The 26,962-nt window shown below is 43.0% G+C and overlaps 2 protein-coding genes across 5 annotated transcripts in view; one reads left to right on the plus strand and one right to left on the minus strand.

Annotated features, from left to right (window-relative positions):
- On the minus strand, positions 1 to 23,508 carry flii (FLII actin remodeling protein). 3 transcript variants are annotated; one of them, XM_077539962.1, is made up of 31 exons: positions 23,341 to 23,508; positions 22,564 to 22,674; positions 19,797 to 19,868; positions 19,110 to 19,190; positions 18,652 to 18,899; positions 18,438 to 18,541; positions 16,227 to 16,402; positions 15,977 to 16,134; positions 15,793 to 15,877; positions 15,561 to 15,711; positions 15,192 to 15,319; positions 12,982 to 13,089; positions 12,796 to 12,900; positions 12,531 to 12,710; positions 12,301 to 12,383; positions 11,661 to 11,735; positions 11,460 to 11,543; positions 11,161 to 11,332; positions 10,963 to 11,070; positions 10,597 to 10,788; positions 10,407 to 10,505; positions 10,241 to 10,330; positions 10,022 to 10,161; positions 8,427 to 8,637; positions 8,205 to 8,359; positions 8,042 to 8,102; positions 7,821 to 7,949; positions 7,346 to 7,452; positions 6,893 to 6,998; positions 6,768 to 6,833; positions 1 to 6,684 (listed from the first exon to the last, which is right to left on the minus strand). In XM_077539962.1, exons 1-31 carry the CDS (start codon positions 23,401 to 23,403, stop codon positions 6,550 to 6,552), a joined length of 3,783 nt encoding a protein of 1,260 aa, XP_077396088.1. In that variant the 5' UTR covers positions 23,404 to 23,508; the 3' UTR covers positions 1 to 6,549. The 3 variants fall into 3 exon arrangements, with proteins under 3 accessions (XP_077396088.1, XP_077396078.1, XP_077396098.1); XM_077539952.1 differs by having other exon boundaries at positions 15,192 to 15,322; XM_077539972.1 differs by lacking the exon at positions 23,341 to 23,508 and adding an exon at positions 22,848 to 23,226 and having other exon boundaries at positions 15,192 to 15,322.
- desi1a (desumoylating isopeptidase 1a) overlaps positions 23,413 to 26,962 on the plus strand; it is a 10,475-nt gene continuing 6,925 nt past the window's right edge. The window contains exons 1-3 of one of the 2 annotated variants that reach the window (XM_077539992.1): positions 23,413 to 23,641; positions 24,165 to 24,199; positions 24,510 to 24,531. In XM_077539992.1, the coding sequence (XP_077396118.1) occupies positions 24,169 to 24,199; positions 24,510 to 24,531 (53 nt within the window). In that variant the 5' untranslated portion in view covers positions 23,413 to 23,641; positions 24,165 to 24,168. Of the gene's footprint in view, positions 23,642 to 23,759; positions 24,200 to 24,509; positions 24,532 to 26,962 lie in introns of those variants that run through there. The other variant, XM_077539985.1, reaches the window with a different exon arrangement.

Consider the following 26,962-nt stretch of genomic DNA (forward strand, 5'->3'; position numbering starts at 1 on the left):
TAGATTTGTGATTTTATTTTTATTTATAATATAAAATACATAAATAAAGCATCTGCAGGTGGCATCAGGGGCACATGCACATTCCCACCTGTTTATGTGGGACTAAACAGGCACACAGGTCACCCCAAAGCCGGAAATACAAAGATTTGTAAATATCATGCTCGGACAACCACATGATCCATCTGTTCTTCAAAAAAAAAAAAAAGTTTTGAGTTGTGATATGATCTCCCATTAAAATATCTAAACAATTGATTTTAAACCCGTAAAATCTTACATGGTGGCCTTTGCTTGCAAAGCGCCACAAAAGCAACTTTACTCCGAGTGCCTGCAATGAGGTTCTAATGACTGCACGTTGGGGTCACTCAAAAGCATCTATGACTCGTGTCTGGCATGTCTAGCTAAAAGCAACGAGGTGTGCAGCATCACCATCAATCAGTGTATAGATGCAATATCAAGTTTGTCGAAAATAAACATTCCACCGAAAAGCAAGGACATCTGCTTCAACAAGTCCTCAATGAAAAAAATAAAATGTGCTTCAGATGAGCTGTGCAAAATGGCACTAAGCATTTACAGCACGAGTGTCTCATCCAAACATTCTCAGATTTGCTGCTAATAATCTGTTCAAAATCATGTAACAGGAGAAAACGAAAGTTACAACTGTAACTACGGTTCTATTTCGTCCCTCCCGACCGCCAGAAGGCGGTGCTTTAAGCACTGAATGTTCCTTTCGCGCATGCGCAGTTTGAGTAATGCATACCAAATTAGTCACATGTGACCCTAGAAGGGTACAAGTTCCGGTGTCACCCAAGGTTCGTTTCCTACGGAATCTTCTTGAGTGAACACGAGGATTCCGAGCGACAGGACGCCCTGGCCCTGGAGCAAGACGTCGCCCATGAGGCAGCAGCACAGATATCCTCCAGGGTAACACCCCTCAGGGCGGCCCAAGACATGGCAACGCTCCTGGTGGCGTGACAGTGCACCCGTTACGGCAGAGGGGCGGCCCGACAGCAGGTAGGAATGGCAAATGGCATCCGCGACCCAGTGAGACAAGCGCTGCTTGGAGAGAGCGGAGCCCTTGGCAGGACCACCATAACAAACAAAAAGTTGGGCAGACGTACGAATGCCCGCCGTAGCGTCAATGTAACACTGCAAGGCCTTTACCAGGCACAAGAGTTCCGGCCTGTCCCCGCCCTCACCAGGAGAGGGTACATAACGCGTAAGCCATAGAGGCTGGTTAGAACGAGAGCCAGACAACACTTTGGGAATGAAGGCAGTGTTCGGCCACAGAGTGACGCCGGCGCCATCACTCTTTTGAACACAAATAGTTTTTAGAAGAAAAACGCTTTATTTCGGTGACCCCAGCCAACTTGCTGGACTATTTTCCTCTCGTCCAACACCGGACCAGAACTCGTGTCACAGAACGCTGTCAGGGGTAAGTCAGTGCTGATCGCACACACTGGAGGTGAGGATGAAATTGAGATTCATGGAAAAAAAAATCCAAACTATCACTTTAAAAAACATCGTGAGTGCCAACGCTGGCTGGTCGTGTGTTCCTATACACTTGAATGAGACCTCAGTGGCAGAGGTCTCCATTCAGAAATGGCTTCGCGAGCCGGTCGTGAATGGCAATATTTCACCCATGGCGGTCCATATTCAATTGTAAGTGGCGCGTAATGTTGGTGCGACTTGCCACTAGTGAAATGTTATCTCAGATTCGAATGCAATGCAGGCAATGCAAGCTTGGTTTGGACGGTTTAAAATAATGTTCCCGCCCCCTTTCCGCCGTGCGCCAGTTGTAATGGAAACACGGCGGCTGCGGTCTGGTGTGGTTCTGTGAGGTGTGCTATGGTGTACAGGAACCGTGCAGGAACGATGGAAAAGCGGCACTAGAGGCCTCCGTCAAGGGGGACTGCGCCAGCACTAGGAAGGACATCAGTCGGCCATGCTCCCTGGTCATGAGGGCAAAAGCCTGGAGGGCCGCGTCACCAAAGGACACAGCAGCACCCATGCTGTCCGATTGCAGGAAAGTAGAGAGAGCAAGCATGAGGTGAGCCAAGGAGTTCCCAATGCAACCAGCACGCGCACCAGCGCTATTGGCCCGTGTGAGAAGGTCGTCAGTCACACGACATTGGGGCCGAGGACACCGCACAGACGGACGAAGGGTCTCGTCTGGGGACACAATGAGGGATGCGACAGCTGGTTCCATGTCAGGCATCTGGTCCAAGCCATCATTAGTAGCATCATACATAACTGCCATATCAAGGCCATCCGCCGAAGGACAGGAGAGAGCCCCAGGATCCCTCCAGTAAGCATGTAGTTCCTGCAAATAGTCCCCAGACGCGGGGACAGAAAAGGCAGAGGAAGGGCGCTTGCGCCGGGAGAAAGCGCTCTCAGACGCCGACTGAGCCTGTGGAGACACCTCCAAACGCAGGAGGTCCAAGGCATTGTGCAGGACAGCCTGTATAAAACTATCCCCCCGCCTCACCGGACGAGCTCCGAGCAGACGCCGGACAGTTCTGTCCCAAAATCAGACCACGGGTCATGGTCGGCATCGTGAAAAAAGGACGCTGAAGCCGCCAAGGAAATGGCATCCTCCTCTGGAGGAAGCACCAGCATGGGTTGTGTGGATGGTCGCGGCAGGGGTGGTGGTCTCGGCCCCTCCGTAAGGGCGGGAGGGTGACGGTCCTACAGAAAATACCTCACCTCTGCGAACTCAGCCTGTAGGTGCCCCACCACCAAAGCAAGTCGCTGCTGCGGCGCCTTCCTCTTGGGAAGGAAGGCCAGACACAGCGGAAAACACGCCGAGACGTTTCTGGCGCCTCGGTTGGGAGGACGACAGTTGACCCAGGGGGCTGGGGTCACTGACACGGACAGAAACAAGGCATCTCGGGCAACGATCGTCCAGGACATCGGAGGCCTCAAAGAGTCAGTCCACAGTCCACGCAGCAATGGGAGTCCTCCATCACGAACCCAAGGGAGCCCAGACAGCGATCAGCGGGAAGCTGAGGGAAGGGGGCACGGACGCCACCTGCACAGCAGATCCACACTGGGCAGGCGATGCGTGGGTCGGGGCAAACAGTAAGCCGGTAAAGCAGCGATAAGCTGAGGGAAGGGGGCGCGAATGCCACCTGCACAGCAGACGCACGCCGAGCAGCCGACGGCGGGCCGGGGCAGACAGCAGTAAGGGGCGCGAACGCCACCTGCACACCTGAAGCCAGGTGCACACAGCAGGCGGGACACGCACAAAGGTAAGTAAGATAGCCAATCGATCGAGCGAGAAGTGCGACGCAGTAAGCAGGGAGCGGGGACGCGGACGCTGCTCTCACCAGCAAAGGCACAAAAAAGAAAGGCAACAACCAAACGGTAACACCGCCGGAGAAACCGGTGCTAATAAACCGAGAGAGGGGTGCCAACGCCGCCGAAGCCAGCGGAGGAAAAATAGGGTAAATCACGCGTCGTGGTAGCCAGGGCGCTAACTCGAGGCTAACCACACGAAAAAACAAACACCACAGCAAACACGGCAATTAGTGGCAAAACAGACAAATAGAAGAAGTCAACAACCTTACCTCACGGGAGGTTATAACACGCGACCACAGCCGGTCACAAACGAAAGAAAGAAAAACACCGTCGCCGCAGCCTTTGGAGGGAGAACTACGCAGCTCCGACTAAGTTGGTCACAAGGCTCCCAAGCGGCGCGGTCAAGCGGATAAATACAAATCCTTTACACTCTTCAAAAATGCGTCGTATGCATATGCCACGCGAGAAGAAAAGAGGACTATCAAAACCCCACTTCAATCTGGAACATTATTCCTCTCCATATATTATCCAAAGCTAGGTGGTATTGATTTTTTTTTCTGCCTGCAATTTTGACTGACAAAATTCCTGTTAAAGGTGCCCACATATGAAATGTTTTTTTTTTTTTTTTTTTTTTTTTTTTTTAACATAAGTATGCCTTACCATAGCCTGACTAAGTCCCCAAAGTTGTGAAATAACGACCCATGTTTCCCATTCCTATGGGCGTTTGTATCACATTAGCTCACACAACTCTCTCAAATGGGCTGTTTCAGCAGATCGGTTTTACACGTCACTAACCCCACCTTTTTCGGTTTTACACGGCACTAGCTCAGCGCGAACTCCACCCTCACAATTTTCAACGCCTCCCCACCGCCGGAGTAAACAAAGAAGCAGTAGGAGGACAGCATGGTCCACGATTTCACGGCCCCGTATCTCCGGCCCGCAGGGTCGTGGAGGGCCGGCACCGACGGCGTTGGAAAGCCAAGCCAGTTCGAGCCAGTTCTGGGGATGTGTTCATTTTCCCCGTAGGGCTTATGGTTCGACCGGTACGGGAGTGTCAGGCCCAGTAGCTGCACCCGGTCGTGAGGAGGATTAGCAGCCCTGACAGTTTGTGGCAAACACTTAACTGACGACTGCTTCAGGAATTTGGGACAATACAAACGTGTATTAGCAGAACATCTTTCACTTATCCCGGGATCGATACCAACTATTGAAACTAATGAGCCAATATTCCTCCAGGTGCAGACATGAAGACTGTCTGTAAGCAGGAGCACACGGAAAAGATGAGACTTGGCCACGCCCAACTCATTTTGTAGTCAAAAACACACGGAAGTCTGGCGAGCCTTGGCCACGCCCACCAAAAAATCCACTCGTTTGATGCTAGGCTAACAGTATACCTTCCTTGTGGAGACTGCAACTCTACAACAAGGTACAATTTCGTGAACATTTCTTTTGATACAGTATTAGGGCGTTCAGAGGATGGTTGGTGTCATTGCTGCAAAGCTCACATCAGGAGATCTTTAAGATGTCAGCCTTTCACCGCCAGGCCTTTCTTTCTTGGTCGCTCATCTACAAACAACTTTTCCTCACATAATTATTTGATTTGGAATAACAAGGACAGTCTATATAAGCACAAGTCTATCTTTTTGGAATACTGGTTTCAAAACGAGATTATCTGGGTAGATCAGTTGTTTAATAATGCAGGGCTTTTGTTAACATATGATGAGTTTCTTCAGAAATTTCTTATCCCGGTGACTCCTGGAGATTATGCTAAGGTATTTGGAGCCGTCCCCTCTGGTGTGTGTATGCTTTTCAAAAGCCAAAAGCGACTGGATAACCACAATACTGTTTTTTTTTTGCTCCAAAAGATACAACTGTAGGGAGAATGTCTGTCTGGTCGTCCTGCAAACAATAGACGTATACGAACTATGTTCCAGAAAGAGATTACATTACCGTATGTTATTCCGTATTGGAATATGTTTGTGGATGATATACCATGGAAGAAGGTCTGACTCCTACCAAATAAATTTCTGATTACGAATAAAGTCAAAGAAATATCTTTTAAGTTGATCCATAAATTCTACCCAGCAAAATCTTATATCAGTAAGAAAAAAAAAAGAAAAAAAAAGAAAAAAGATATTGATGTTAACTGCAGATTTTGTGAGGAGTGCCCTGAAATTGTTGTACATTTGTTTTGGTACTGTCCATTTGTCAGTTTATTTTGACAGCGATTATGTGATTTCATTCATGTTAACATTGAAAAGGATGCCGTGATTGCTTGGAAGAATGTATTGTTTTTTTTTGTTTTTTTTTTTAAATGGTATAGAGGAAAATATTTCAAACTATCTAATAAATTTATTACTATTAATGTCCAAATATCATATTCATTGTTGTAAATTCTGCGGAGGGAAGCCATGCTTTACAGCCTTCTATAACGAGTTTAAACAATACATTCATTCTCTCAATCAAGTTCTCTGACAAACAAAAGGCTTTGAAGATAGTGGAGATTTGTTCTAATTCGAATATCGTTTTATAACTTCTCAGGCCCCTAGTATATTGTAGTATAACCTTTTGCTATTTTTCTTTTTTTTCCCCTGTCTTTTTCTGTTTTTTTTTCTTTGTATTTGTTCATTCTGTATTATCTTGAGTGATTGTTTATTGTGTTTTCAATAAAAAAGAAAAAGAAAAAAGAAGAAGAAAAAAACAGAAAAGAGTAAACGAACCTTGGGTGACACCGGAACTTGTACCCTTCTAGGGTCACATGTGACTAATTTGCTATGCATTACTCGAACTGCGCATGCGCGAAAGGAACATTCAGTGCTTAAAGCACCGCCTTCTGGCGGTCGGGAGGGACGAAATAGAACTGCAGCCTATAGAAAGCCGTTCACGCATTTAGTCCATGTCCTTGAGGTCCATACTGTACACTAGTATGTGGTTTGTTCTCACTAGTAAAACAATTCAGTACACTAGTTTGGATATGGAAAAAAATACTTAAATGGCTTGGCAGGATAGATATGTTCAGACCTATTAAAGCTGTGTTGTTTAACAGATGACATTCATTCCGATAGAGCAGAATGCCATCCTTTATCCGGCACATTAAATACAGTGTCTCTATCGATCACGGAGAACACAATTTCTTATCATTAATTGATATTTTGGAGTAATTTTAGACCTCAACTTTGTAATTTTGATGGTCTGGAAAGGTTTGGGACACCCTGCAATAGAGAAAGTTGGCAGCTGGATGCGTGTGGGTGTCTACGCAGGAGGAGTTTTGAAAGTCCCCCAGGCGTGGAAGCAGCGTGTGAAGCAGTGCGGCTCGTTTCCCTTGCGCACCAGTCGCAGTTTTCGGGGTTGCTGGCTTTCTTTGGAGCGCATGTGCTGGATGTACACCTGCAACATTGCACGATGGAAGGGTTAGGTGTGCAAAAAAATTAATTAAGCAAAAGAGCAAACCCCCACATGACATGACTGACCTGACAGGCTTTGAGACTCAGTTTGATCTCCACCTGACTCGTCTGAGTACCGACCCACATGTACACCTGGAGACAATGCAACCAAGTAAACCTTTAGCCAAAAACAACATTGAACCAATCCGTACCTCTTGGCCGTTATCAAGCAACATGATGTCGTCGTCAGCCAAGTCATCCTGGCAAAAGTCGGAGCACTTCTCTGACACTGAGAAATAACCTCTCTCATTGGAACACCTGAAAGGAAAAGCGAGGACATCATTTTGAAATGCCACTGTTGTTGTTGTTCTCAATGAAATGGGCAAAAAAAGGACAGTGTATGGAGTATGAATGGTGGGAGAGACGCATCTTGACTGTTGAAAAAAAGTTTGAGATTCTAATAATGTTTTGGGATCATGGTGGCATATCAATTATTTCACTACTGGAATCCATTTTGTGTTCATCAGAGGTACTTTAAATGGTGACAAAGCCGCACATATGTCATAAAACCTAACATGGGGTGTGTAGACTTTTTCTCACCACCGTACATATTTTGGTACTTGGCATTTTGATTGGCCATAAACGTGCTGCAGGCTTTCACTCACCTGAAGAGACGAGCATATTTCATGTACTCGGCGTCCTCGTCGTACTGCTTCTGAGCACCGATGCCCACCCAGAAGAAGTTCTCTGGTTCCTCCCCTTCATTGATGACCTACGGTGACACAAACAAGGCAGGCGGGTACTTTCAAAAACAAAACCATCCATCCATTTCTGAGTTCAGTTGGATGAATTTAATGCTTTGAATTGGAATACAATGCAAAGTGTTCCCAAAACATTTGCATGTATGGTAATAAAAAATGTTTTCACTGGGCTATTTTTTTTAATATTTATTCACTTTAAACACAGTGATATATAACCACAAAAGCTACTTCCACTATTTTAGCCATATCCTCCATTGTCATGGATAATAAATACATTAAAAAAAAATGAATCTTCACACATTTGTTTTTTAAGACAAAAACAATGTATATTTTTAGATTAGACATTTCCAATAAAGGGCCATCATTTATTTATTTATACCTGTTTGCTGTAGGTGTCAACAAACATGCTGTTCATGATGTCCTCGGCCAGCTTGGCTTCGTCCGGGTCGGCGGCTCGGCCCACCCAAGTGTAAACGATGCCCTGGTTGTCTGTGCTCTCGAAGGGGACCTACGTCGCCCGTGAACACAAACCAGGATGCTTCGTTAGCGGACGTTAGGATGTTCTTTGCTGGATTAGCTTGAAGACGATTGAAAACCCACTTTGAGTATGAAGCAGAACTCCGAGTTGAGGTTGCCCGAGTCGGTTCCAATCTGGATGGTTCTGACAGACAGATGCCACATGTTGAGTTGGAACCCAGCCTGTATTCCTACATGTCATTTACAGATGTTCCCTAAATGCCACACAGGCAGGTTTGCCGGTTACCTGGTGCAAAGTGCACTCCCGTTGGTGCGGATGTGATAGAGAGACGGCTGGGCCGAGTCCGTCTTCTGTTTCCTCTTGCCTTTGTGGATGATGAACTTCCTCTTGAAATGGGACAAGAACTTGAGGTTCTCCTGCTGCTGGGTCATGCGCACCACCTGAAGGACAACAGGCTCGCCATTTTTGAAGAGGTCATTTTGCAGGCCGCCGGTTCACGTTAGTTACCTTGAGTTTTCCCGGGAAGAGGCTTTCAAACTTCCTCTGCAGCGAGAAGGTGAAGGTGAGCCAGCCCATGTTGGAGGCTTGTCGGCCCTGCCAGAAGTACACAACGCACTGGAAGTCTTCCTCCGGCTGTTTGTCATTCTCATCCTCTTTTTCCTTGTCTTCACCCTCTTTCTTTTCCTCGTCGTCTTCGTACTCCACCGGCACCCAGTATCTGCCAAAGCATGGACAGATGCTTTTACAAAATGTTTTTATATGATATTAACTGTGCAATTATAATCATATAAAATGGTTATTAATAGTAATTTTTTAGTTGTTTACATTTATACATTTGCATCTTTTTAAATTTTAAAATGTAATCAATTTTGTTTCAACCAAGAGGAACTTGCATAGTGTTTCCGATAATTGTATTTGTCTTTATATATATTTTTAAATTTGTTTTTTTTACATTTAAACATTTTATTTTGTACCAAAAAAATAAATGATCGTCCTATTGCACTCCAACTTCAATTGCTTCCCACATAAATATATATTATTAACATCCATCCATCCAATTTCTTGACCGGCTATTCCTCACAAGGGTCACGAGGGGTGCTGGAGCCTATCTCAGCTGGCTTTGGGCAGTAGGTGGGGGACACCCTGGACTGGTTGCCAGCCAATCGCAAGGCACACAGAGACGAACAACCATCCACTCTCACAAGCAGATTATAAATACATATGATAAATTCTGTCTGGTCCAAAAGAAACTTACATAATTATAATGTTTCTATTTTTTTTAAATTGGTCTTAATATTTGTAAATGCGTAAACATTTTCTTGTTTTGTACCAAAGAGTATATAATCATTTGAATAATCTGGATCATTTTTTCCCCCCCATAATCGAGCAGCCCTATTCACTCTTTTACCGGCAAAAACGTTTAATAACAATTAGTAAAATCATGATGTATTCCGCCATAAACATAATGTGTTTGTTGTTGTTGTTGTTTTTTAATCAATGGGCAGTGCAACTTCTTGTGGAGTGCTGCCTGGTCAATGGGTTGTGGAATCAAAAACACCCACTAACTATGGCCAGCAGATGGCAGCATTGTATCTCTTTTCAATGCGGTGTATGAAATTACAATGTAACATGGTGGACCTTTGGAAATTGTACGTTTTCAAGGATGACGTGAATGATCAAAGCCTTTGTCACATTAAACCTAATTCACAGAGCGTCACTAAACAAAAAATGTTAGTGTCAAAGTCACTGTTGTGCGCAAAATGCATCTGTTTACAAAAAGCTTGTTTTCCTCATTTTTCTATTTTCACTTGATTGTCATTCAAATGACCTATTTTCAAATAGTGATTACTAAAGAATGGAATAAGGTAGAAACACACTTTTTCCTAATAAAAGAATGGAACGCGGTATTTCATGTGGTACCCACCATGTTTATGTAGTAATAGCACATGATATTCTGTTCGCATTGAAAGATCAGTTAAAATGCTCTAAATCATCTGGCACTGTCGGCGTTGTTTTTTGGATAACGTGTGGCAGTAAAAGAGTTAACATCACAAACAAATGTCATCTCTATGGTTACACCTGCGAGGGACAGACGGGCCCACCTGCAGAGGAAGACGTAGCAATCCTGAGTGAAAAAGTGTCCAAACTCCTCCTCTGGTAGCCGAGCAAACTTTTTGCCCTCCAGCACGAATCCCTCCATGCCGTCTAGGTCCTCGTTCCACTCCTCCATCAGCTGCTCCGCCTACACGCACACATAAAAACACACCTGGGTGAAGAAGGCTGCCGGTTTGTGGCCTGCTCAGCGAGCGCACGCGTCTTACCTCCGTGAGCGGCATGGCCGGCTGCCTGGGAAGGAAAAGCGCAGTGAGGTCGGCTTTCATCTGGTCTTTCTGCTCTGTGTCTTTTTTCACCTGACGGACGCAAAAGGCGAACACCTCGTCAACCAAAGCAATCACCAAATGATCCTCGTCATGTCTTATCACTGACCTTGCCCTGGAGGTTGTCATTCTGCTGCACTGTCTCCGCAGCTCTGGTGTAGTCCACCTTCAGCACGTCGTCCCAGTTCTTGAATTTGGACTTGAACACCTGACAAAGAAGACGAACGAGTCACCGTGGGCAATGCCCGACTGTACGTTCACACATCTCTGGACATGGTTACATCGCATGGTAACATTACCTGGCACTCGGTGCCCTCCAGGTTTCGGGTGATGCACGTGTGTTTGGGCCGGTGCAGCATGGAGCAGATCTCCTGACCCAGTTTTAAGGCGGCGGCTCGGACAAGTCGGGGAGACTTCCTCCCGATCCAGATGAAGACGTCAGACCAGCAATCAAGGATGTAAACGCACTTGGTGTCCAGCAGCGACTGCAGCTGAGGGAGGCGGTGAAAAGAGGAGATGATGAGTGTTGTGTGGATGGAAGTAGGTCACATGGAAAGGAAACTGGCTGCTTGACTGCGAAAGCAAATGTGATCCGCGTAAAGTTTGAAAATGTACTTTTTGACTCAGGATTAGTTGCAAGCCAGTTGTGGCCAATCTAAACGTACCAATCTGAGCTCTGGCAGTGTGTCCAGTTTGATCTTGTGGTCTTTGTGCTCCACAGACAGCTTGTAGTTAATCTGAGGAAGCTCGAGATAGCCAAGACCCAAGCCCACCTGAAAAACAACACATCAACAATCCACTCAGTTCTCAGCACTTTCACGGTGTGGATTGATTTGACACACTCATCCAAACATTAGCTCAACCTTGTAGAGTTTGGGTCTGACGGCTGTGAAGTCATCTGGGACGTGTTTCTTGATCTCCTCCGGTTGTCCTCCCAGTAACTCCCAGAAATTTGGAGGCTCCTGGTTCTGCTTTAGAGTCGTGATCTCTGCCTTCCCCTTACGCTCGTTCTTGTTGATCTTCTCCGCAAATAATCTGAAAGGACAAATGTGGCGCTAAAGACTCAATCAATCTTCAAGACAGATTTGAACTCTCTATTAACTCCAGGATGTCAAGAATACAAAATGGTGGAAAATGCGTGACGACTCCATTATCCTCTGACCTGGCCTTCGTGGTGCCACTCAGCGTAGCGTTGGCTCCCCTCCAGATAAAGATTTCCAGTCCCGTGTCCAACAGGAACACATAGCTGCCATACAGAGAGAAGAAATCAGTCCCAGTAATCCAATACAAATGGGCCCACTGCAGTGGGAAAGTCGTGAATTTGCGAGGCGAGTAAAAAAGGAGACGTGGGGGAGAGAGTCACCGTGGATCAAGCGAGCAAGACTTGACAGGTGCAGACTCCAGTCGGATGTTTTTCTTGCCATAAACTCTGTACAGTCTGAGAAAACACATAGATGTTTATTGTTTTCACTGCATAAGGCTCATAAATGCATCACGGCCAAGTAAAACTTATTTGCTCCCAAAAACGTATCAATATGTTCTATTTAAAATGTATTAAGTGTCCCAAAGACATGCTTTGTTTTGTTTTTTATGCTAGAGCATATAGAAGGCTTTGATGCAGTCTAACTGCAAAGAACGCTTGACGAAATGATAGTTATTACACAAACGGCCAGCAGGAGGCAGCAGAGCAAAGGAGCTCAACCAGGGCCATATTGGAAAAAAGCTCAATTACAGTATTCACATTTCTAAGCAGATTTGTGAATAATTATGAAACTTATTCTAATGCTAATTGCTGCAAAACGGGAAACAATAGAAATGTAAATTTTTTCCTGATAAAAGAAGGCACTCTAATCTTTGGTAGGTTCCATGTTTTTATACCAATACAACACAATATTCTGTGGGACTTGCAAAATCAGTCAAAATTCAATAAAACAGCCGGGATTGTAGGGGGTTGCTTCTGTGAAAATGACTGAGAATGAATGAGTTAGAAGAGTATGGCCAACCTGACAGCATAATGTGTGTCCTCCACAGTGTAGAATCCACTGGTAGTGCCTCCCTCGATGTACGAGATCTCATTGTTAAACACCTTCAACACCACACAACAACTGTCAGTTACAACAGCAGATCAAGGGTCATCAAGTTCATAATAATAATAACAACAACAACAATTTATATCTAGAGATGCCTTTCTTGACACCGTACAGTTTGTCGTTATCGTGCTGCTTGAACATACTTCACTAAACTCTTCGCTCTCGTCTCCCATCTCTTCCCTTATCGTCCTGCACTCTGCTCCAAGGAAGTTCCTGAGGTTGACGGCATGGATGGCGGAGCCAGCTTTCTTGTCCAGCGTGGCTTCCTGGCCAATCCAGTAGAAGATCTGCCAGGTCAATGCTCCGTTGTCATCCAAAAATGTCTGCAACCAAGAGAGCAAGGGAGTCCTTTAAGTCTGAGCCACGTACTGACTTACCTGTGTAAGCGATGGCCAGTCGCCTGGTTACCTTGAGGACGATGTAGCAGTCTGCCTCGTAAAACTTCCCGTGGAACGTTTCGTCCACTTGCATGGGAACAAAATTCTCGATCTGCCACACGCTCACGCCTGGCACCTGCAGTGAGGACAGGACGTGCTGATGGTGCATTTGTGACACCAAAAAATTACAGCGAGTTGGTTTGCGAGAAAACATTACCTGCCCCACGCCTTCCATAAAGAACTCTGAGTAATCCAGCTGAGGCTTCTCCAAACCCTGATCCCAGCGCCGGACCTTCAAATCTCCATATTTTAAATCCCCATTTTCCTGCAAAACGTTCTCAAGGTCATCATCATAAACCATCTTTCTTTTACAGAAACATGCTATTGTGTCATTTTTGGATGTGGAGATACAGAGATCACACTAATCCAATATTCATAGAACTAAAACCTTTAAAATTTAATGAATCGATGGAGTTTAACCGCCTTAAAATAATGTATAAAGCCCATCATGAAATGTTTTACCAATTAACATGCAAATCAAATTAAAAAAAAGGGAAAGTGAGTACAAATTAAGAAGAACAGATTTTTTCCCAAGCTAAATACAGAACAAAACAAAAAGAACGATGTATTTTTTTTTTTTTTTTTTTTTTTTTTTTAAGAGCTCAGAATTGTTCATTCGGTAGTCTTACCGATTCAACGTCTTGTCATCATTGCTCTTTTCTTTTTTTTTTTGTGTGTGTGTATGTGTGCGTGCGTTTGCGTGCGTTTGCGTGCGTGCGTTTGCGTGCGTTTGCGTGCGTGCGTGTGCGTGCGTGCAAATACGTATAAATTTATACTCATTCATTCACCTAAAACCTTATAAATATCCCATTACCCTTCGCCTTAACCAGGTACTTCAGAATCTTGCCAGAGTCGTGAGATTTAAATGGTCAGGAGACCAGAGAAAAGGTCAGAAAAAAAAAGAAATAAAGAGAAAAGAAAGGTAAATCAAAGTGACATCCAGCACCGACCAAACACTTCCTGCCTTCCCCATGATTACAAAATCAAAGTCTTACGCCAACCCCGGAAGCCTCTAAATTCCAGCAAATTTAGCGAGATCTCAAGAGCCCAGAGGAAAAACTAAAGAGAGGAAGGAGGGAAGGATCGATAAGGCAGAGTGAGATCAATAGAAGCCAGTACATCCAATCCATCAAAGTGAAGTCCAGCACCAACAAGACCCCTCCTGCGTGGTTACAAAACCGGAGTCTTATGCCAACCCCAGAAACCTCATACTTCTAATAAATTAAGATCTCAAGTGACCAGAGGAAAAACTAAAGAGAGGAAGGAGGGAAGGATAGATAAAGCAAAGTGAGAACCACAGACACCAGCACCAACTGATTCAAGGGGCTGTGGGAGGGAGAGGGTACTTCTGTTGAGTTTCAGTAGATGCTGGTGCGACGGATCTGGCATGCATAAGGACCACCACCAAAGAAAGAAGCCGTCAACCGCGGTCCAGCAAAGCGAGCACCCCCCCAGACACCCGGAACACCCCCGCCCCAGCCCCGGCCCACACCCCCGAGCCCAAGGCCGCAGAACGAGGCCCAGCGGGCCCCCACAGCGCCCCACCGGTCCCCAGCCCCCATCCCCCCACGACCCCCCCGCACCCCACCCAAACCCGCCATCCACCACGACCCAGGCCCCACCACCCCCGACCCCCAAACCCCCGAACACACCCCGACCCCCAGCACCCAACCCCCCACCCACCCATACCTCCACCCCCCCCCCCCAAACAAGCCGCCCCCACCCGACGGCCGCCACCCCCCCCCGCGAACCCGGCCCCCCGCGAGAACCCCCCACCCCCCCCCGGAAACCGGCACCGGGCAGCAGCGCAGAGAGGGAAGATGTGCCCACCCCACCTCCAGCCGCGCGAGATTTGCACAGCGGCGGGAGGGGGGAAGCAGAGGAGGAAGCACCAGGGGAGAAGGCGGGACACCAGAACACCGAGCCCGGTGGGGAGAGGCCCCGGTCGTCACGCCAGAGTACAAGTGACACCTAACCCTGTTACTGAGTCCGCCAGCTCGCCGACTGGCGAGCTCTACCCTTACACCGTGAATGTGGCCCCACCCAGTGTATATACAAGTGTGTGCGTGTGGTGAAGAACGATGTATTTTGACTCAAGGTGTCAGTTTGTGGAACAATCATCTCAGTGGATTTGTATTTTTAAAAAACGTATAAAAACACAATTACTGAAAAAAATATATTTAGCACAAGGCTACTGAATTATTTTGTTTAATTGTTATTTTGAAAGAGTCTAAATTGTTTGCCATAATTTATTTTGTGTTGATCATTTTTTATGTATATTAGGGGAAGATATCGCAAGTTTTCCTTCTTTCTGTCCCCTTCTGCTCACTGAAAAACTTATTTCAATTTTGAAGCTGCTCTTCTCACCTCCAGGTTCTTCTTTTCTTGCGCAACATCACTCATGCCCTTCAGCACCTGCTTGGCCTGATCATCCTGAGCGCAATCCTTCCTCCTCCTCAGTCTCATCTTCCTCGCCAAGTGATCTCGGGGGCTGGCTGCTGCACACGTAAGTGATAAGCACATGTCGGCGTGATGGCGTGCACCTCATTTCCAAACAGGGAAATAGTGTTTCTTTTGGAACCAAGCACGTCAGATTCCGCCACTGCTTTTGACTTTTCAGAGAACTCTCATAAAAGTGTAGTTTTCAAGGCAGGGGCCAAGCGGACCACTGGAACCAAATATCAAAAAACGCATACATATCTACACACCCCCCCACACACACACACCCACACACACCTCCTCCTCCAGCAGCGGCTACAGTGGCAGGCGAGGCTCCAGCCAGCCGCAGCTGGTTCTGCAGGGAGAAGTCGATGTTGTACCACTCGGCTCCTCTATCGACTGGTTTCGGAGGCATCACGAGGTTGGGGTTCTCGCGCACATCCAGTATCTAAGATGAACAAACGCATAATTGTTGCTCATAAATTTCAAGATACTATTAAATATTGTTGTAGTGGATTTTGTTGTGTGCCTCTAAGTCAGTCAAGAAATGAACGGCCTCTGGCAGTGTCACAAGGCGGTTTTTGTTCAGCACGAGCTTCTTCAGCTTGCCACACCTACATGACAAAACAACAAGCGATGATAATGTAATGTGTGCAGTGTAATCCTATCCCAAGGCATTGTATGTACAGTCATGTATAATCTCTTCCACTTACCTACAGAGTCCCTCAGGGATGAGTTCCAGGTTGTTGTTAGCTGCCATGAACTCTGTGAGATTGGATAATTTTCCCATGCCAGGTGGAACCCCATCAAAGTCCAGTTTGTTGGAGTTCATATAGAGCTTTTTCAATTTGGAAAGTTTACAAACGGCTGACTAGATGAAGATATACAGTTTGGAATTGTTATTATTTACATAAGATCACGTGGAGGAACCAAACCAAAAAATAAAAAATAAAAAATCCTTACAGGCAATGAGGTGAGCATGTTGCGGCTAAGGTTCAGTGTTTCCAGTTGGGTCCACTGGTCGATGCAGAGCGACAGTTCTGATATCTGATTACTACTCAAGTTGAGTCGTTTCAAACTGCCCAGTGAATAGAGGCACTCTGGTACCCGAGTCAGGTCATTACAAGAGAGGTCAACATCTGGAGGGAGGAACAGAGAACAAATTATGATAGCTCTCGGATGTTCCAGCTAGGGATGTTCCATAAAATATCGTCTGCGATATTACCGGTGTATTTTTTTAGGTGATAAAAATTTGACATATCGCGAAATTGAGGTGATGACGTAATGCGTAACATTATACGTCTCTGCGTCAACTTGGACGTATATGCATCGTTCGCTGCTGCACAAAAAAAACAATGTATGAGCGTGTGAGGCTGCAAGAGCTCTGTTCTGTCACATCTTCGACAAAGTGGGAGTGAGCTTCGCCGTGTGGAGGCTGTTTTGTTCATTAATTACTGGAGCACTCTTGATTTGACGCACTCCTTATGAGAGAAAAAAAAAAAAAAAACAGACGGTGGTTGGTTAATACTGAACTGAAGCGGTCGTGTATCGTTTGGCCAAGATCAACAATCCGCGGTGTTTATTTTACTGTGACTGGTAATTCGCCATCTAATTCACCTGAGTTTGTGACGCTAATCGACCGCTAAGCTAATATGCTCTCGACGAGAAGGCGTGCACGTTTCTATCGCGCAGCGCCCTAAAAGTGCACATTTGTGTTATTCATACCCTCGAGTAATGTCTACAACGAAACACTGCATTTTCTTGCTCCTCTGATTAAATGTCACATACATATCTTGTGCAAAAAAAAATACTCATAGCTTTTGCATAACTTAATTGCCACAAGTCGGTCTAACAATTGTAAACAGGTATTGTAAACCACACATCCAGTATTCTGCAAATATACAACTCAACTCACAATAACATTTGTATATAACAGAACTTCAAGATCAACAATCGAAAATCGTTTGAATCGAGAATCGAAAATCGATTCTGAATCGAATCGTAGACCCAAAAATCGTAATCGAATCAAATCGTGAGACAGTCAAAGATTCCCAGCCCTACAATCGGGACAGTTTTAATTGCATTGATTTGCAGTAATGTGCAGCCATTGTAGCGTACCAAAAACCATTAGTTAGTCTCTAGCGCCACCCGGATATTAATGGGTGTAAACACATTCAAACCCCAATTTTTGATCCCCCCCCCCCGTGTGTTGACTTGCAACTGAACGGATTGAAGCGGAAATCATGGGAAATGCATTAGAACACACGGTGTTTACAGTGTATCAAAAATTAGCAATTATAATGGGAGTCTATAGCGCCAAATATTGGATTCAGTGTTTGATAATGGTCTCTCTTATTTAGCTTCGAACTGCTACACTTCACAAAAGTCAGCATGGTCGGATTTTTTATTTTTTTTTCCTTTATGTATTAACAACCCTGGGGATATTGATGCTCCCAATTGTTTTTTCCTTTTAATAAAAATCAAAATATCCAAAGAATGGGCGTGGAAACGTTTAAGGGTTTTAACACAACCAGAGCCATTCACGGCAGAATAACGCTCGAGGAGGGTTGCCGCCGGTTGCGGCAAAAATAACCACTGCCTAAATAATCGCAGAGGGAAAACATTTTTTACCAATACAATTTGCTTGCGATGTACATAACGCCGCAAACTGGTTGCTACCATATCATTGGCGATTCCCCCCCCTAACAACACGAGGCTAAACTACACAGGAGAAAATAGTGGACTTTTTTTGACTCATGCAATTTGCCACTGACTTCTGAAGGTATGTGCTTTCATTGTATTTGCTAAGTAAATGTCCTTTAAGCAGTTATGTTATATTTCGCAGGGTAAGCACTATGGCCTGTTTTTATTTCCATTTTATTCCATTACAGTTGGTATATTTGCACTTTACTTAACATTTGAATTCTGGAAAAAAAAATGGTGGCTTAGATATTGTTGCTGCAATAAAAGTGCTATTATTCTGAAGTGTCAATAACAAATCTATTGTTCAGTAATTACCAATATCGTCAAAAATATCGTCACCGCAAATTTCTTTGAAATATCGTGATATGATTTTTAAGCCTGTCGCGGTTGGCGTAGTAATCCAGCTGTCAGACTTTTCTGGGTCAAAAATAACTGGCCATTGAAAACAAATACTGTGTGCACAAGTGTTACCTGCTAAATTCATTAGACCCTCCAAGCTTGTGGGCATATTGCTCTGTGTTCTTTGGGTGTTCCTCAGGTGGAGAGTTTGTAATGCCACCATTGCAGGCAACTGGCTGCTCATGCAATTAGCAGGGGGGGGGGGGGGGGGGGGAAACATCAACATAAAGGGTCTCCAACTATCATACTAGAAAATAGCAAAAGGACAGACGTTGAGCCTTCTTACCGCAACTGCGCATGCATCAGCGGGTTGTTGTTGAGGATAAGAGTCTGCAAATGAACCAGGCGTCTCATCTGAGGTGGCAGGCTGTCCAGCTTGTTGTCACTCAGGTCCAGATACAGCAGGTCTGTCAAGTTGATGAACAACTGGTTGGGGATTGAGTCTATCCCGTTGTGGCTCAGGTTGAGGACGAGCATGTTCCTGCTGTTCTCCAGGTCCCTGGGGACCTCTGTTAGCTGGTTGTAGCTCAGGTCCTAGGAGTTATTAGAATGCACGTTGAAATCACCATATATCAACTGCAGATTGGATTTTGTGTTAAGGCCCGCTGCACAGCGAGCAACACCACCGAACATGACTAAGGCCAAACAGCCTGTAAAATATTCAGGCGGTCTCCTTTATTTCTCGCTGGTAAGCTACATGTTGTTTGTGCAGCAGGCTTAAGACAAAAGCAGAAAATTGCACACCAGTACAGAGAGGTCATCAAGTTGAAAGATGTCATCTGGGACTCCCGAGTTTTTTAGGTTGTTGGCACGGGCAACCACAGCCTGCACAAAAGGAAAAACATCCTTATATGACTACAAATCACAAGATAAAAAAAAAAAAAAAGTGACAGCAGCATGGCACGAAAACACTGTAAATCAAGGGTGGTCACTTTTTCAGCATGTTAACCATTTCATTCAAGTTGTATTGTGGAGTGCCACATTTTTTACTTGTGACTGCCACCTCTGGCTTAAGTGTAACTGCAGCCTCTATGTCAAGCTAATGGTGTGCGTGCGAATATGTGCGCTCAAATAAACTCTTCATTTTTTCAGTTGTCTTGAAGTCTGAGCTGGAGTTTGGGCTGTGCTCGAAGCTTGCCTCTTCTTCTTCCCCCCCCCCACCCCCAGTTTCCATCCCAATTGTGTTGCACGGTAGCTAACACAACACAACACAACACAACACAACATGTCCGCAAGGACGAGCATGATATCATCTTCTCCACCACTGAATGGTAAAATGCTATTTATTGCCTGTACACAATTCAAATTGGTGGTGATTGTTTAACCATGGAACATGTTACAATTACACAAAATGTTTTTCAGTGTCCCAAAACGGATTTGATTTGATCGCAAAGCTTCCACTTAATATTGTATTATGTTCATGCTAATTACCCGCAGGTTTGGCAAACTGGAGAGCTCCCCATGTAAGGTGGTCAAGCTGTTGTGGCTCACTGAAAGATGCTCCTGAGGAAAGTATTTTAAAAAAAAAAAAGAAAAAAAAAAGGGAAAAGACAAAGGTTAGTCAGTCAATAATTTCCAACACACAAGCTTTATTTATAATTTAAGTTGTTGCACTAATTTTATTACTAAAATTGATATTTTAGTTTCAGACCACAAACATTCAGACATGCAAGGAGAGATGTCAGAATGACATCTGCACATGGTGGCTGAACTCCTCAGCAGAGATTGAGAACAGAATTCCTCCATCAAATAATTACATTTTATTTTGTCCACAGTAGGACTGACTCAAAGTGTGACTCTCCAAATAAGCTGCTGCCATTCCAAATGCAATCAGAATAATATTCCCTCCTTGTATTTAATATGCATAATTTTTCAGTAAAATTACAACACCTACATTTCGCCTTCACTATCATGTCCTTCCCTTGCAGGGTGTAGCGCTACTATCCTGCATAGAACACGTCTCAAATGTTACACTATTGCTTTGTTTTGTTTGTTTTATCAAATAGTGCCCTGTCTTTACCTATTTTTGTCTCTATCCTCTTTTCTTCTTTCCTGTCACTCCCCTCTTAAACCTTGTTCTGTCGAATTGCAAGATTCAATAAATAGTCATTAAAATACAAATAGCCATGATGGAAGAATATGACACTATTGCGCAGAACAATTGTTCCCCAGCAAAAGCGATTCATGATATACTTCATTCAACGAACAAGACAAATAAAAAAGTGAGCACTGCAGTTGCCCAGCACTGTGAAAACAAGCTAATCTAATTTAGCTTCAAATTTGCAAATCAGAGGTGTTGGGACTAGTGGTCGCACTAATCCTATCAGAGATATAGGGCATTTAAACAGAAATAGATGTTACTAAGACAAAGTTTCCACAAAGAAGTCTAGTGATGCAATCTTTTCTTGTTAACCCCCAAGTCATTTCCAAACAAGTGTGTTTGGAGCAACACTGTTATGCAATGACACGCGACACATTATAGCTGACTGCATGCTACATTATAGCTGACTGCATGCTAATGTCAAATTTGAAAACAATTACTTAAAATAAGCATGTCATATAACCTCTCTATTCTTTTCTGCACAAATATTCTTACTTCAGATGAAAACCACCTTCACAAAGCCCTCTTGGCTGTGTTATATTATCTATCCTATGCAACAAACAGGTGCCATGCTAAGAAGTAAACAGCAAAGTAGTTCTTCATTCATTCATTCATTTGTTCATTTATTTCAGGCAATAATCAACAATAACAATATATCAATTTTTCTAGACAATTTTTTTCTAAACCTAGCCTGAAAAGGAGTGGGAGGAAGAAAAATGTATTAAGCCCCACCCCCAATATCATTTAGTATCAAATCAAATTTAATTACTTTCCTATAAACTTGCACTAACCCAGAGCGGTTGTCATAATACTGAAAACTATGTGTTTACAAACAATATGTTAATTAAGTAACATGACATCAACAGCTCATACCAGCAGTGGTAATAAAAAATAACAATACCAGCTTGGGTAAAAGACAAACTAGAACAAAACAAGTCCACAAATGGCACATATCAATAATTCTAAGACACAAGCATACCAACAGTGGCGATAGATAGTATGTAAAATAAGAAGGCAGCAAGTATACTCTATCACAATAAGTTGAAAGATAGATGTTGGTTTAAAATCCACTCTCCAAATACTGAGACCAAACCACATGTTTGGAAGACAGTTTGAATCTGTGGATGTTTTGGCATTGCTTGTGTTGTACCTCTAAGCTGTTCCAAAGTTTGACCCACGCACAGACACACAAAAACTTTTACGAACAGTTCTAAATTTAGGCAATATAAAATCTCCGTATCCTCTCAAGTTATATTAGACACTCTTTTTTTATAAATACATATTGCAAATTATCAGGTAGTAATTCATAAAATGCTTTATATAAAATTATTAAAGTATTATACTTTATAAGGTCATATAATTTAAACAACTTTGACTGGATAAACAGACCATGAGTATGATAAAAAACAACAACTTTATGAATAATTCGCATAGCCCGTTTCTGTAAGATTACTAGTGGATTGATTGTACATTGATAAGTGTTCCCCCACACTTCAACACAATAGTTGAAGTATGGTTGTATCAACGTGCAATAAAGTATAATTAATAAATAAATAAATAAATAAATAAAGTATACATAGTGCATTTTCATCCAAGCAATATTTCACTTTATTAATAATTGAGAGGCATTTGGAGATTTGTGTTTTTATATGTCTGACGTGTGACTTCCATGTCAACTTCTTATCGATTATCACTCCTAAAAATTTTATCTCATTTACATTTTCAATCTGAACACCGTCAATAACTATATGCAAATCATAATTATTCTTAATATTACCAAACGTCATAACTTTTGTTTTATATAAATTTAGAGATAATTTATTTATGTCCATCCACTTTTTGATGGATTTTAACTCTGTTAACAACATTTACCAACTCATTATAAGAATTACTACTATAAAATATATTTGTATCATCTGCAAATAATATTAGCTTAAGTAACTGTGATACATTAAAAATATCATTTATGTATACATTGAAAAGCTTTGGCCCCAATATGGAGCCCTGGGGAACACCACAAACAATGTCAAGTTCTTCTGATATATATTGGCCCATTTTGATGTATTCTACTCTTCCTGTTAAGTAACTTTTTCTCACCAGCTTCTGCAGAGAGGAGAGCTCCTCTGGGAGGTAACACAGTCCCGTCCTGTTTAATTTCAGCCATCGCAGGCTGCTCATGCATTTGACATGCTCGGGGAAATATCCTCCCTGAAAGGTACAGAAAATGAAATTGAATATGGCATTCTTGGCCATCTATGGTAACAACCCAGCTATATGCACCAGTAACGTGAAAAAAAAATGTCCCAGAACTGTGCATTGTTATGGAACGTAATACTGTTATCACCAGCGATAATTAAGTATACACTGCGTAAATAACTTACGTCTTAATGCAGCTGTCACTGACAGCCTGTCAGTGAAGCCAAATCAAGGATGGTCAATAAATTCCCTCCTCAAATAACCCATTTTATCGTTTTGGTCGATCTTGATTCCGTTAACCAAGTTTGGCCCATTTGTTAGCGAATGGATTTTTTATTTTATTTTTTTAACTTTAGGAGCAAATTCAATCCCACACGCCAAAAAAAAACAAAAAAAAACTTAACAACGCAAAAATATAAATAAGATAAAAAATTAAATAGTAGGGTTATTCAGATAAGAATCACATTTTGTACATATTTGGGACACAAAGGGTTCTAGAGCAGTTTGCCTCTACTGTCTCATGTCAAATGTCTGACAACTGGCTAACGCCCAGCTAACAGCGTGAAGCTAAGCCAGTGTTTTGATCTTCAAGCATTTAGGTGTTCCTTTCAACCGGGGAGTAACTTGATGATTGGCCAGAAAACCACATAAAGAGACGAATAGGCTTTGAATTCTTACTTTAAAGTCGTTTCCGCTGAGGTCTACCCCTCGTATAAAGGGAAGCACTCCGGTGGCAGCCATTTCTGCTGAGTGATGTCAGCTGCTCAGCCGTGGCCAAGCTATTTTGGTACAACTGTCCACTGCGCTAGCAATCTACACTTCTTCTTTTTTTCAAGTTTAAAGGCGGAAATTCGTTGCCATTTGCGCACTACCGCCCCCTTTCGCTTTAAAATGTAGCACGAATAAATACCGTATAAGAAGACAGCGCCATTGAGTGGTGACCTACGACGCACCACACAGCCACAATCTTGTCCCTCAGGTTCGTCTTCCCAATTTGTGTTTGAACTGTAAAACGAAAATTACATTTTTTTTTTATGGATGGATGGATGGATGGATGGATGGATGGATGGATGGATGGATGGATGGATGGATGGACATTTAATGTTCCAACTTTAATAATAGCAGTTAAGTATGGCAAGGACGATATGAAACGTTTGCGCAGAAAATTTACCGTTAAATTGTCACCTCATTTCGCAGTGAACATAAATTTACCGAAAATGTGTTTCTTTAAAAAAATAAAATAAACATAACTTGTCTTTGTGTTTGTTCCTTTTTTCTATGAGATTGCCTTTTATCCGTGCTGCGATTTAATTTGAAAGCATCAAAATCGGAAGTGCATGCTTTATATAATGACGTCATATTCGAAGGTCCTCCCATTCAGCGGTGACTCGAAAGGCTTCAACCGTAGACAGCCAGCACTAAAAGTGTTTTCCAGCTGTTTCCACTATGGAAAAGAATTCTACTAGATATAATGTACAGTTATATATCTATGATCTATCTAGGGGAATGGCACGGAACCTCAGTCCTATTATGCTGGGTGAGTACAGACCATCGAATCAGACGTTGCCCCCGGCCTCACTAGCATCATTCGGTCTGCTTTCTGCTTCGACTAAACACTGTTGTTGTTGTTGTTGTTTAAATCTAACTATCAACTTTTAATGGTATGCGTTAATAATGTGTTAGATTTGATGCATCTTCCCATGTCGTAAGGGACATAAGGGAAATTTGGGGTTGTATATTCACAAATGCTAACAAAGCTTGCTTTTGATATTTCCGAGCCACATGTTTTATTTTAAATGTTTTTATGCCACCGCCTTCAGTTTCAAACGCCTTTTTCTTTTTAACAGGCAAACAACTGGATGGCATATGGTATGAAACCAAATTCTATTAATTCCTACAGCTACTTATTAAAACGCTTAGTCATTTTAGGTTTGCTTGACAGCTAGTGTAGTGCTGGGCAAGTAACACATGGGTTGTGTCCGAATGTACACACTGCTCCCCATATAGTGCACTACTCAGGGGCTATGCCATTTTATAGGGGTATTTTTAGGGCCCGAGCAGCAGCGGCGGCGGCGGTGCCGCTGCGAGGCCCTATTGTTTTTCAAGGAATTCTTCTTATTCTTCTTTTTCTTTGTTATTATTATTTTCCGCAAACAATCACATTTTTGAGACACTAAACGTGAACGAAAACTCACCAAACTTTACACACACGTCAGGCCTGGCGAAAAATTTTATATTTTAAAGTCGCCATAGGTGATAACAGAAAAATGGCTCTATAGCGCCACCTACATAGGTTAAACGGATCCCTGTCGCTACGATTGTCCGACGGCTATGAAAATTGTGTGGCACCTGTAGCACATCCCGATGAATAAAAACCTCTTTGATGTGTGTACCCTAAAATAGACAGAAAGTGAGGTATGATCATCTGAATGTCCAATTTTGGCCCAGTTTTGCACATTTACATGGATCATACTATTGCCCGCTTCTCCTACACGGTTAACCCGATTGACTTCAAACTTGGGCTGTACCATCTCAACACCTGGGACAACATCATGGTAAAAAATCAAAAATTTTTGACCTACTATATGACGGGGGTGAGGCATCAAATTTAGAGTTTCAAAACTCTTACTAAACGTAGTATTGCCGGTTGTACGTTTAACCTAGAGCAACGAAAATTGGTACACATATGTAACAGACTATGATCTACAAAAAAAAGTCTGTTCGTGCCATATGCTAAACCCAACAGGAAGTCCGCCAGAGGCGGGGCATCAAATTTTGCGTTTCAAAATTCTTACTTAAAGAAGCATTCCCGGCTGTACGTTTCACCTAGAGTTACCAAAATTTGAAGACATATGTAACAGCCCTCAAGGTACAAAAAAACTCTTTTTGAACCATATGCTAAACCTAACAGGAGGTCCACCATTTTGATTTACTTTGGAACGTGTTGCCATTTTTTTGGCCATTTCATAGGGGTCTTATTTTAACGAACTCCTCCTACACTGTTTATCCGATCATCTTCAAACTTGGTGTGATTCATCTTAAGATGTTGAAGATGAAAAGTTATTGAAATCTTTTCATTTCGTCGCACGCTGTTGTCGTGGCATGCACTTTTTGCAAAGGAAGAAAATCCTTCTTAATGAAGCATTCCCAGTTGTACGAAGCAGCTAGAGCTACGAAAATTTGGAGATATATGTAACAGCCCACAATGTACAAAAAAAGTCTTTGAGTTCTATGTGCTAAACCAAATAGGAAGTCCGCCATTTTGATTTACGTTGGGATTTGTAGCCATTTTTTGTGGCCTTTTTTAGGGGTAATATTTTAATGAACTCCTACAAAATTCATCCGACCGTCTTCAAACTTGGTGTCTTTCATCTTAAGATGTTTAAGATGCAAAGTTATCGAAAGTTTTTTAGTTTGTCGCACGCTGTTGCCATGGCGATGCATTGTTTGCCAAGTAAAGTGCTGCTTTTTTTTTTTTGTCTATACGTGTGAAAACTCATGAAACTTTGCACACACATCAGACTTGTAATGAACATGAATTTTTTTAGATTTCTTGTGCAATTTGCAATAAATCGCGCCCTCGAGACATTTTTACGGAGCATTTCCGATTGTATGATTCAAGTGCTATATAACTATTGACTTGACCTAGATTTGTGAAAACTGGGAGGCATACCTATTAGCCTAAGACCTACAAAAAGTATTCTGTAGCCGTATGCTAAACCTAAAAGGAAGTCCGACATTTTGAATTTATTTTGGGAATTGCTCACCATCTTTGGCCTTTTGATAAAACTTTGTACACACAAGGTTTGTCAAAAACATTTTAGATCAGGGGTGTCAAACTCATATTAGCTCAGGGGCCACATGGAGGAAAATATATTCGCAATTGGGCCGGATCGGTAAAATTGTAAAATAATTTGTAAAACATTGCCGTCAATTACATGCAGATTTTCGCTATTTGTGGGCCAGCCCTAAATTGTGGGGCGCATCTGTACAAATATTGTCCTAAATTTTTTTTGCATAAACCTGTATATTGTTCACTGATTGTGTGCCGGGTGCCGTTAATGAAGTTATAAGGACGTTACTCCTTGTCATATGTGTAGTTGAATGTGTCTTATTCAGCATGTTTGTGTTTGATTCATGTTTTTATTTTTTAAACAAACTAACTTTAAATTGTGTTTAAAATAACGACATTCAGAGCAATTCCATGTACAAGATGCATTGCTCAACTGAGCCTTACTTGTGTAATTATGAATTTATAAGCTTTGATTGTGGCCGGCTGATTAATTGGGCCGACAGTCTT

The sequence above is a fragment of the Festucalex cinctus genome, chromosome 1 (genome assembly GCF_051991245.1).
Source record: "Festucalex cinctus isolate MCC-2025b chromosome 1, RoL_Fcin_1.0, whole genome shotgun sequence".
In the NCBI taxonomy this organism is placed as follows: Eukaryota; Metazoa; Chordata; class Actinopteri; order Syngnathiformes; family Syngnathidae; genus Festucalex; species Festucalex cinctus.

Coding starts and splice junctions, on each gene's coding strand:
- flii (XM_077539952.1), bottom strand. CDS start 23,403: ATGGCTGCCACCGGAGTGCTTCCCTTTATACGAGGGGTAGACCTCAGC. Junction 15,878..15,976: donor ATCCCTGAGGGACTCTGTAG/GTAAGTGGAAGA, acceptor TTTGTCATGTAG/GTGTGGCAAGCTGAAGAAGC. Junction 12,901..12,981: donor TTATGGAAGGCGTGGGGCAG/GTAATGTTTTCT, acceptor TCCTCACTGCAG/GTGCCAGGCGTGAGCGTGTG.